Source organism: Halichoerus grypus, chromosome 2, assembly GCF_964656455.1.
Source record: "Halichoerus grypus chromosome 2, mHalGry1.hap1.1, whole genome shotgun sequence".
NCBI classification, from domain to species: Eukaryota; Metazoa; Chordata; class Mammalia; order Carnivora; family Phocidae; genus Halichoerus; species Halichoerus grypus.
The window spans coordinates 38,155,758-38,168,477 of record NC_135713.1 but is presented as its reverse complement, the minus strand read 5'-3'; the positions used below and the strand labels follow the sequence as shown (position 1 = coordinate 38,168,477).

The window sequence follows — 12,720 nt, the reverse complement described above, 5'->3', positions numbered from 1 at the left end:
ATCCTCACTCCAGCCCTGCAGGGGGACACACCATCCGCTGGATCCTGCCACAGCCCTGTCCTCCATGGCAAGGCACCTGGGCAGGGCCAGGCTAATGAGAGAAGGACCAGGAGCAAATCTTGTCCCTCAAGTGTCCCACGCTTTGGGAGGAGAGAATGAGCTCTTAATAGTAAGATAATACAGTTACGACACTGAAAGGTCACCCGTACTATTAACCACACGGGGCTGGCCTTTATTACATCTCTGCCAGCTCTGCATATCAGTCTTCCGCTTTGACTCTACTCCACACTCCTTCAAAGGTAAGGTTGATGTTTTCTACTTTGCACCTCACACAGGGTCCAGCGTGTGGTGGATTAGCAGATGCTGTCCATGACGTGGCCTCTTCTGCTTCTTTGCTGTAACAAGGCCAGCACAGTGAAAGGGCAGACTGGCATGCCAGGCCAGCTTTGGGTCTCTTTCCTTCCAGCTTTTCACTGCCACAGGATTTAGCCTCTCAGGTAAGACAGGTACTCTCCCTTCTCCTCTTCTTGTGTGCTGGGGTATGCTCTTACCAGCTGGTGTTATAGATAGGCTTGAGGGTAGTAAGACTAACATTACACCTTACCAGAAAGCTCTACACTGGAGTTAAAAGCACTAGTCCAACCAACAATAGAGCGATGCCTTGTTCCCCAGTAGTCATTGTCTTGTGTTTATACATCTTTCAGGAATGTCATGAGAAGGCCACAGAAGGACTTAGGAATGTCTACTGTCCTTGGTCTGGACATAACCTGATCAGCACCAGAATCTCATCATAAGTTGCTAATACACTCATCTTTTAACAATGTTTTGCATGCTCAGAGAGAATCATGGAGAGAGAAAGGATGTATGGCTATCTCTCACTTTCCTGGGACTCTGCCTCCTAGATTCCTGTCAACATTGTGTCCCTGTTGGTCTTGCTCAACTTCCAACCTGCAATGTGGCCAGTAGTTGAGTTACCTTCCGATCCTTGGTAGGCTTATCATCTCTAATAGCATCTCCTACTGATGGTGGCTCTTTCTCCCAGGCTGACCTTGTCCCAGAAAGAGCAACCTTTACCTTGTCACTTAAAAAGAACAATTGTGTAAGACTGTTGAATCACAGACCTGTACCTCTGAAACAAATAATACATTATATGTTAAAAAAAAAAAAAAAGAAGATAGTAGGAAGGGAAAAATGAAGGGGGGGGAATTGGAGGGGGAGACGAACCATGAGAGACTATGGACTCTGAGAAACAAACTGAGGGTTCTAGAGGGGAGGGGGGTCGGGGGATGGGTTAGCCCGGTGATGGGTATTAAAGAGGGCACGTATTGATTGGAGCACTGGGTGTTATACACAAACAATGAATCATGGAACACTACATCAAAAACTAATGATGTATGGTGATTAATATAACATAATAAAATAAATTTAAATAAATAAATAAATAAAAAGAACAACGGCAAGCTTGATGGCAGATCGTCCTCAGCAAGGCCACACTTACGAAGCAGACCATCAGAGTCCCTCCAAAGGTCTTGTTCAGCTCACCCTTAAGTCAAACGACTATAGTTCACTTTGTAGAGTACCTCAGGTGAATCATTTGGAAATAGGACTTTCATTCAGTCAATCAACTCATAACATTCTGGGTTCTGAGTACGTGCCATTGAAACAAACAATGTGCCTCTCTTCAGAGACAGGGCAGAAGACAGACAACGAGCATATAAACAAATAAAGGTGATTTCAGATACTAATAACTACTACCCAGAAAATAAATCAGCATGGAAGGCAGGAGAGTGGCTGGGAGGTGTGCTGCAGTCCTTGTTTAGGAAGACACGCTCTGAAAGGTTTCTATGAGGAGGAGACATTTGAGCTGAGACTGAAAAATGGGAACTGAGCAGTCAAGTGAAGATCCTGGGAAGGCTGCTCCTTCCAGGAGAAAGGCATGTGCAGAAGCTTTGACGTAGTAATGAGCTTAGTATGTTCAAGGGACAGACAGAAGACACAATTCATGGAGCACAAGGGTGAGGGGATGAATTATGAGATGGGACAGGCAGACTGAGACCAGATCATGGAAGATCATTTAAGGAATTTTAATGTATTCTAATTGCAGTAGGAAGCCACAGAGGGTTTTAGTCTAGGCAGTAACATTATTTGAATCACGTATTTAAGAGTCCACAAGGCTGCCCTGAGGGGTAAGAAGGGAAGCAGGGGGTGGGGTGAGAAGTGGTTGCCACAGTACCCACAAGGGCTCATTGGCTTTGAGCAGGGGCTGCAGGGAAGACGGGGGAAACCAATGGTCTGCTATCACATGTATTTTGGTGGTGGCGTCAACAGGACTGGCTAATGGATGAGATATGGGGGGGCATGACAGAAAAAGAGGAGTCGAGGATTTTTGGTCTCATCAGCTGGTGCAAAAAATCAGATATTTGTTTAAGTTTGCTATGTTAAGCTTGGTATGTCTAGTAGGCATTCATGTAGTGATGGTTCTTATGGGTGTCTACAGTTCAGGAAAGAATCGGGGCTGGACATAAAAAATTGTGGGTCATCAGCAACTTCATCTTCTAGATTCCAAGGTCAAACTATACCAACCATAACATCTTTCTAGCCTTTTGACTACAGTTTATTGTTATCAAAGCATAATAATATAATTGTTAGAGATGCCCTCTCATATCCCAAATGATGTCAATAATTGCTACACTTTGGGTCTTCAACCAGATCATTCTTATCCTTCTGGATGACTGACAAACTGCAGCGTATCTTACTTTCCAATTCTCCTCATATTAGTTAATGCTTTTCTCCTGACTATTCATCTCCTCCCCTTAAGACCCACCTCATGATTCACCTCCTTCAAGATGCCGTCTGAAACACAATACCCTCTTGAGTGATAATTTCATTTTGTTTCTTTATCACACAGATGGGGATGCTCCAAAATGTGAATAATTTGGATTTTAAATGTGTCTTTGAATTTAATTTTTTGAGCGTCAAACATAAGTTCTCACAGAAAAAAAGATTATTAATTATAGCTCTTACTTGATAAGTCAACAATAGCCTATTCAATCGTTGGAAAGAACTCTAAAGGATCCAGATTGGAAGCTCCAGGGGTAAGTCTGGAACCTTCTGCTGGAACAGGGAGTTAAGGTTCCAGTGATAGGACTCCTGTGACCAGTGAACATCAAGACTGGCAAGAGAGGAGCTACAGTTCTACCTAAAGACAACTTTCAGAATTATCTGAATACCCCTGCATTGATTTTCAATATTTTTATGGGAAATTTAAGCCAGCAATGGGAGTATATATTTCCATATCCATGAAGGTAATGTGTTTAAATGTAACCATTACACAGCATCAAAAAACTGGGGGCACTTTCATGCAGAAACAAATGATGCAGATGCACTAGAGAAAGGCAACTTTATAATTTTGCACAAAGGCTCGTGAGGGTCCTGTGCCACACAGTGGAGGGAAGGTTGACTTAGAATGAAGCCAGTAGATAAAGCCTTGATGAAGGAAAAAATTTAGGGAAAAATTCTAGAAATCTAGAAATGGCCAAGAGGCAGCATCAGCTAGCTGACCATTTACAAAGCTCAATGGTGGATACCAGTTTACAGAATAAGAAATGAAGACAACTGTATCTATCTATCTATCTATCTATCTATCTATCTATCTATCTATCATCTATCTATCATCTACTTATCTACCTATCTATCCATCCACCCACCTATCTATTCCTTTCTTCCTCCTTCCCTCCTTCCATCTGTTAATTAAATGGTCAAAACTGCTACTATGAATTTACTATGGAATATATAGGAAAAGTTTTCTATCTAGGTTTTTTTTTTAAAGATTTTATTTATTTATTTGACAGAGAGAGAGAGAGATAGCAAGAGCAGGAACGCAAGCAGGGGGGGTGGGAGAGGGAGAAGCAGGCTCCCTGCTGAGCAGGCAGCCCGATGCGGGCCTTGATCCCAGGACCCTGGGATCATGACCTGAGCCCAAGGCAGACGCTTAACGACTGAGCCACCCAGGCGCCCCTCTATCTAGGTTTTTAAAAAGTACCATTACACCATCTCATTAATTATCAATCTGAAAGTTATCAACTCTCAAGGACAAATTCTTCATTTAAGGATATTTGAGGGCTATCTATTAATAATACATTCATGTACCAATTTGAACAAGCTATTAGAGTTAAATATTAAATTTATTTAGTATTTTTATTTAAATCATAAAAAGAATATTCTTACCAGTTGCCTTTTGGATTTATAAACTGCTGCACTGCATAGCCGAACTGTTCACTTGAAGGACCGGAAAATATCTTGGCTTCTAGGAGACCAACATTGTATGCCATACAACAATTTAAAATGCCTATTAAGAAAGATGAAAACATAGTCCATATTTACAATTTGTGAATATAAGTTTGTAATATAATTCCCAAAGGCCACTTAAAAACTTGTTTTATATAATAATTATTCTTCTTACTAGTGTTTACCAAGAAATAATAGCTACTGCTTTTTAAGTACTTATTTGTGGCTCTGGTACCATGCTGAATACTTTATATGCATGATTCATTATCTCATTCAACCTCATAGCATCCTTAGGAGATGATTATTAATATTATATTTGTTTTGCAGAGATTTCTAAGGTTCCTGGAGATAAGTATGTCTCACAGGTGGAAAGGAATAAGGGTAAGGGCAGGATTTGAACACAGGGCTGTAGGATTCAATAGCTTGAATTCTAAAACCACATATTACCTCTAGAGACTCTTTTTTTTTTTTTTTAAAGATTTTATTTATTTATTTGAGAGAGAGAGAATGAGAGAGAGAAAGCACATGAGAGGGGGGAGGGTCAGAGGGAGAAGCAGACTCCCCGCCGAGCAGGGAGCTTGATGTGGGACTCGATCCAGGGACTCCAGGATCATGACCTGAGCTGAAGGCAGTTGCTTAACCAACTGAGCCACCCAGGCGCCCCACCTCTAGAGACTCTTAAGTAACTTCAATTCTGTTTGTCCTTCCTAACACAATAAGGCTCCAATCTGCCCAAGGGCAGAAGCTGAAGGCTATTTACTTTTTCTCCTAAATTCCCCTGAAGATTTTGATATGGATTCTATATGAAATATCTGTTGGAAATGCATGGCTTCTTCAAAGGAGGAAGAAAAATCACAGCTCCTTGAAAATTATATCATTTTCTTTCAGAAGAGATCATTTTTGAGGATGAAAATGTAGGGGATGGTGTCCTATCACTTTTATTCCACTGAGAACTGTCAAAGTGGTTTTGGTTTTTGATGCTTCTTTCTCAGTGCTCAAGAAACGATAATCATTTTCAAAAACAACAAAGACTTTGATAGGATAAGGCCCTGATAGACTTTTTGAAAAACCTTATTTGTGATGGAAAGGGAATAGGGGAACGAGTAAGGTTGATGGCTGTCAGACCTTCACTCTGGAGAAAGCAAGCCGTGTGGATATAAATGCCATCTGTGGAGATGGGGGTACACTTCATGCTGTCTGCCATCAGTGTTTATTTTTGCAGACACTGAAGGCAGAAGTGGGTTCTTTGAAACTGACATCCAAGTTCTATTAATATGTGTTTCCATGAGAGAATATCCCACTTTCTGGGCAGGAATGAAAGTACAGAGTATTTCATAAATCTATTGTTTCAGGCATGGAAAGGCTGGAGGAAGAGGGCCTGCTCCTCCATGGGGCCTGGGTACTTCTGGGAGCTGATTCTGCACAGTGCACCAAAGGAATTATGAAGTCAGTGATAAAGCTTTGGGGACTTAAGGTAGTTAACGTGCTTCTCTATGTGCCAAAGTCATTCTACCACAGATCTCTTCATTCAAGAGAGCTCAGCTCATTATTTATTAGAAATGTCACCCAGGAAGAAAAGGACAAAGAGTAATTTTGAAATACTCTGTGATAAAATCTGCATAGCTCTACATTTGCAAATTTTCTCCTTAACATCTATTTTTCACATGTACCATTCTTCCTTCTTATTTTTCAGGAAATAAAATGCAGAAGAAAATAACGTAGCAAATTAATCATGGAATGAGAATTGACATTCAGAATACTGGTGTTTTCAAACAACAGTTTAACTTCACCCCATTGTGCAGAACTCAATAAATGCTATTTAATTATGTTACCAATTATCTAACATACTAGTAAAAGCTTGGGGAGATGATGTCAAATGCTCCTCCTTTTCTAATATCTAATGCTGGAAAGGCCATATATGATGTAATGGCATCATTTTAATTAATTAGAACCATTAATTAGACCTCAGCAGATCATGTAATGACACAAAATCACATTGAAATTCATTTTATCATCTAGCAGTTAAATTTCAATTTATATGTGTTATATATAAATATATACTTTATATATTAATATATAAATATATACATATATGTATGTGTATATACACATATACACATGTATGTATATATATATACATATATAAAATATTATTCAAAAATATAAATCAGATCATTTCATTTCTCTGCTAAAAATATCCCAGTATCTTTTATTTATTATTTTTTTTCTTAAGTATAATTAACATACAGTATTATAATAGTTTCAGGCATACAACATAATTCAACAGTTCTATACATTATTCAGTGCTGATCTCCGTAAGTGTGCTCTTAGTCCTTTGTATCTATTTCACCCATCCCCTAGTCCACTTTGCCTACCTCCCCTTTGGCAACTACCAGTTTGTTCTCTGTGTTTAAGAGTCCACTTTTCTGTTTGTCTCTTTTTTTTCTTTGTTCATTTGTTTTGTTACTTAAATTCCACATATGAACAAAATCATACGATATTTGTCTTTCTTAGACTGATTTATTTCACTTAGCATTATATACTCTAGGTCCATCCATGTTGTTGCAAATGGCAAGATTTCATTCTTTTTTTTATGTCCAACTAATATTCCATAGTAGTATTTATATATATGTGTGTGTATAAAAATGTGTGTATATATATACATGTACATGTATATATGTATATATAAATATACATACACACATACCACATCTTCTTTATCCATTCATCTATTGATGGACACTTGGGTTGCTTCCATATCTTGGCTATTGTAAATAATGCTGCAATAAACATTGGGATACATGTATCTTTTCTAATTTGTGTTTTTGTATTCTTTGGGTAAATACCAGTAGTGGAATTACTGGATCAATGGTAACTCTATTTTTAATTTTTTGAGGAAGCTCCATACTGTTTTCCACAGTGGCTGCACAAAATTACATTCCCACAACAGTGCATGAGGGTTCCTTTCTCTCCACATCTTTGCCAACCCTTGTTGTTTCTTGTGTTTTTGATTTTAGTCATTCTGACAGGTGTGAGCTAGTACCTCATTGTAGTTTTGATTTGCATTTCCCTGATGATGAGTGATGTTGAGCATCTTTTCATGTGTTTGTTGGCCATCTGTATGTCATCTTTGGAGAAATGTCTGCTCATGTCTTCTGCCCATTTTTAATTGGATTTTTTTTTTTTTTTTTTTTTTTGGTGTGGAGTTTTAGAAGTTCTTTACACACACACACACACACACACACACACACACACCCTTATTGGGTATATCACTTGCAAATATCTTCTCGTATTCAGTGGATTGTCTTTTTGTTTTCTTGATGGTTTCTTTCACTGTGCAGAAGCATTTTATTTTGGTATAGTCTCAATAGTTTAATTTTGCTTTTATTTCCTTTCCCAGGGGAGACATATCTGGAAAAACGTTTCTACAGTGATGTCAAACAAATTGCTGCCTATGTTTTCTTCTAGGAATTTTATTTTTTCAGGTCTCACATTTAGGTCTTTCAACCATTTTGAGTTTATTTTTGTGTATGGTGTAAGAAAATGGTCCAGTTTCCTTCTTGTGCAAGTAGCTGTTCAGTTTTTCCAACACTATTTGTTGAAGAGGCTGTCTTTTTCCTATTTTATGTTCTTGCCTCCTTTGTCATAGAAATATCCCAATGTCTTATCAGTACACTGAGAATAAAATCCAATTTTCTTACCATGGTTTCAAAGGTCATTCATGATGTGACCTTGTGTATCTGGTGACTTCACTTTCGCTACCCTCCTTCCTCACTATGTCTCAGCCACACTGGCTTTCCTTCTGCTCTTTGAGCACAAGCAGCTCATTCTGCTTATGCCCTTTGCAGCTGCTTGACCCACTGCTTACAACATTTTCTTCCCAGCTCAGCATCTATGTCTTGGCATCTATTATTTAGGTCTCTGCTCTCCTCGTAGAGACTTCCCCTGACTCCTCTATCTAGCAGCAACATTCTACTCCATCAATATACCATTATCACAGCACCAATTACCTGAAATTATCTTATGTATCTGCATTATTTTGTGTCTGTCTCTGCCTAGTAAGACCTAAACTCCTTGTAAGCTCAGATTTTATTTCATTTATTCACTCTTATTTTCTCAACACCTAGTATAGTTCACTTGTTGAATGAAATGAATTTTTAATTAATATATGCTCTTCAATGATAATTTGGAATATAGAGAAATTTAGAGGAAGAAAGATCACTCATAGCCATATCATTTTAATGCAAGTGCAGTGAATTTGTATATATTTCCTTCCAACATTTTTTCCTCATTTAAACTATAAACTTGTATCATACTATTTCTTAATGCTTATGTCTGCATACCTATTCAGAATCATTTTGACTCATTTGATCCCCCATGAAACCTTGTGAAGAAGCAAAATGTAGCTATTATTACCAATGTATAAATAAGGAGGTTAGATACCATTCTTGCTCAGTGTCACACAATTGGTGGCTGAGCTCTGAGTCTGGGTCTGGCTCATTTTCTCAACCTTACTGTCCAGAACTTCCTTCATAAATGGTCTGCTCATTTCCTCACTAAATATATCATTTTCCATTGCCAGTCCTTATTCCATTGATCCTAAATCTCTTCTTTCCTGCTAATTCAATCCTCCCCTCAAGACCATGCCTCTTTTGATAAACCTGGACAATCTCAGTTCACTATACTTATTTCTCTTCAGATATATATCTACAACTCACTATGTCATCATTTCACACTTAGCCTGTGATAGCTAATTAGCTTATGTAAATTTATTTATTTATTTATTTAAAGATTTTATTTATTCATTTGAGAGGGAGAGAGACAGAGAGACCACAAGCAGGGGAAGTGGGAGAGGGAGAAGCAGGCTCCTTACTGAGCAGGGAGCCCGATGCGGGACTTGATCCCAGGACCTGGAGATCATGACCTGAGCCGAAGGCAGATGCTTAACCATCTGAGCCACTCAGGCTCCCCTAGCTTATGTAAATTGAATGTATGTATTCTGTCTAATTCAATGTCTATTCCTTCTTTACAGTCCAATTGTGTATAGAAATATGTTTCTATATCTGTTCTTATAACTTAACTGGATGGTATGGAAAATAACAACCATATTTGGTTCATCGTGTTCCCTTCCCCCACAACCATGCCCATATGTCTGAACCCACTGATAAATGGATCATTCAATACATATTTATCTAGCTCCTTTGTGCCAGGCATTTTCTAGTCCCTGGGGATATAGCAATGAACAAAACAGACAAGATCCCTGTTGTCTTTGAGTTTCCTTCTGGTAATTTGAATAAAAAACAAATAATTATATCATAATGGGATGAGTATTAAATTTCAGAGAACTACAAAGAACCCTAAACCAAAAGTTGAGAGAAGGGTAAATTTAAGTTTGAAGGTTTCATGGAAGAGGTGGCAATTAATCTGGACCTTGGAGGATGAGCTGAAATTCACGACATAAAGGGGAAGGCAAAGGTCATTCCAGGCACAAGGAACATCCTGCTCAGCCATATAGAGATGTGAAAGAGCAGCTCTATTTTCGACTTTTTGAGGAACCTCCATTCTGTTTTCCAGAGTGGCTGCACCAGCTTGCATTCCCACCAACAGTTACCCTACGACCCAGCAATTGCACTACTGGGTATTTACCCCAAAGATACAAATGTAGTGATCCGAAGGGACGCCTGCACCCTAATGTTTATAGCAGCAATGTCCGCAATAGCCAAACTATGGAAAGAGCCCAGATGTCCATTGACAGATGAATGGATAAAGAAGATGCAGTACACACACACACACATGCACACACACACACACACACACACACACACACACACACACACAGGAATATTATGCAGCCATCAAAAATGAAATCTTGCCATTTGCAATGATGTGGATGGAACTAGAGGGTATTATGCTAAGTGAAATAAGTCAATCAGAGAAAGACAATTATATGATCTCAGATATGTGGAATATAAGAAAAAAAAACCAGAAGATCATAAGGGAAGAGAGGAAAAATAAAATAAGATGAAACCAGAGAGGGAGACAAACCATAAGAGACTCCAAACTGAGGGTTGCTGGAGGGGAGGTGGTTAGGGGGATGGGGTAACTGGGTGATGGAAATTAAGGAGGACACGTGATGTAATGAGCATTGGGGTATCATATAAGACTGATGAATCACACGCCTGTACCTCTGAAACCAATAATACATTATATGTTAATTAATTGAATTTAAATAAAAATGTTTTTAATTAAAAAAAAGAGATGTGAAAGAAAAGAGTATGGGATAAAAAACTGGCACAGAAAGTCATAGATTGTTTCATTAATTTATACATTTCCAGTTCTATGTTAGATGCAGTGAGTTTCAAGGTGACTTGAGCTTTGCCCTGCCAGGGACATATCATTACCCAAAGTGTAAATCGTCCTTCCTTGTCCTTAAGTGAATGCCTGTGAGTGCAATAATAGTGCCGCAAACTCAACATATTTAACAAAGGTACTTTGTTGTGCATTTGTTGACCGTAATGAAGTCCAAGTACTCCAGTGAATCTCAGTAAAATTTACTGCAAATATAAGCACTGTATCCCCTGGAAGTCTAACTCATTTCCTCTATGTCCACAATCCTTGTTGATTATAACCTGGCTTGTTGCCATTTTCATATCCATAGGCAAACCAGATAGATAAATCACCTTGATTAATGCAGAATTCGTTTATCTTCCATTCATTTAAAATTTTTTTGAGAACCGCCTGCCCTGAGAATTCCTGCTCATCTCTGAAATAAGTGGGGAGCCTTAAAATTTAAGAATTAGCTTCAGCAAATATGAAATTAGTTCTCCCACTTTATTCTGGAACCCAATTTTAAGTTATAAGATAATTCAAAAGAGAAATATATGTTTGGTGATCAGATTAGTTAACCCAGTTTTGTTCTCATAATGTAGTGAAGCTCAGATAGGAAAAAAAATATTTCGAAAACCAGAGCAGAAATAAATATAAAACAGAACAGGTCATTCTATATTCAACAACAAAATTTGGCAGCAGAAGTTTATTGACTTCCAAAATATCATTGTAAGAGATTAATGATACATATTTGTAGTAAAAGATGGCAGAAGGAGGGTCTAATTTGTGTGGTCAATGCAAAATTTAAACATGTCTACATATGTTGACGGGCTGGTGGGGCAGGCTTTGCGTGGAAAGGCTTCACTTGCAAAAAGGTCCAAGGAAATATAAGGGAAGAAATTTATGTTAAGAGAAGAGAGTCAAGGCCAAAAGCAAGAGGCAGATTTGGGAAGAGTGTGGTCTTTTTAACTAGGACACTCAGATTGCACTTTGGCCCATTCCTGCAGATGTATGCTGGCATTTCACAGGGGAAATATCTCTGTTAACCAGTAAACAAAAACATAAGAACTCTTCCAGTGATAAAATAACTAAGTCATGGAGATGTAATGTACAGCATGGTGAGTACAGTTAAAAACACTGTATTGTATATTTGACAGTTGTTAAGAAAGTAAATCTTGAAAGTTCCCATCGTAAGAAAAAACTTTGTAATTATGTGTGGTGATGGATATGAACTAGACTTATTGTGGAGATAATTTCACAATACATACTTATATAGAATCATTATGTTGTACACCTAAAAGTAATATAATGTTATATGTCAATTACATCTCAATAAAAAAATAAAATCTAAATTAATCATTATATAGATAGATATAGATGTAGATCTATAAACTGGTCCTCCTCAGAAGCTGCAGAGGGTTGGCAGGTGCAGGGGCACAGAGCAGTGAGTCAGGCATTGCGGGGGCAGCCGGAAGGTGTAGAAGTCACCAAGACACAGGGGAACACTCGTAGGGGACAGCAACAGTTCCCAGGAAAACTGGGCTTAAGAGTCCAGGAGAAACACTCTCATCTAAATCAGGGACAGGGGAGACTCCAGGTGTGGTCTGTCCTGGAGCAAAATTTCTCTCCATCTGTGGTTCTATGAACCTTGAAAAACAGAGTTGTCTGCTTCTAAAATATAGTGGTAGGACAAGGATGTGACAGACATTTCCATTTCAAAAGGGAGAAATTAGAAGGAATGATGGGTCACAGGTACCAAGAAAGTTTAACCTAGCAGGTCAAATTCCATTAGGTTTCAAGGCCCGAGGTCCACAACAGCTCTACTGGCCTCTGCTTCAGTACCAGGGGGCAGCATTCCTGCTGAAACAACATTCCTAAAAGCTTGTAGGTCTCCTGTGTACACCATGGGGATCTAGGCCATTACACAAGACAGCTCTCCACAGACCTTCCTTGGATAACTCCATCTCTATCCCTGGCCTCTGCCGAGATGGTTGAGAGGATCCATGGATCACATGCCTAATCTGTTCTGCAAAATTTTCCAATCACAGCTTTGGCCTTTTCTTCAGAGCAACACTTTCTTAACAATGAGTCTCCTAATATTAGCTT

General features: G+C 38.7%; 1 protein-coding gene across 1 annotated transcript in view; it reads right to left on the bottom strand.

Annotated features, from left to right (window-relative positions):
* Window positions 1–12,720, bottom strand: part of ITGA2 (integrin subunit alpha 2) — a 108,844-nt gene that overhangs the window by 77,552 nt on the left and 18,572 nt on the right. Inside the window, exon 2 of the mRNA XM_036114461.2 lies at window positions 4,228–4,348. Within this exon, the coding sequence (XP_035970354.2) occupies window positions 4,228–4,348 (121 nt within the window). The remainder of the gene's footprint in view (window positions 1–4,227; window positions 4,349–12,720) is intronic.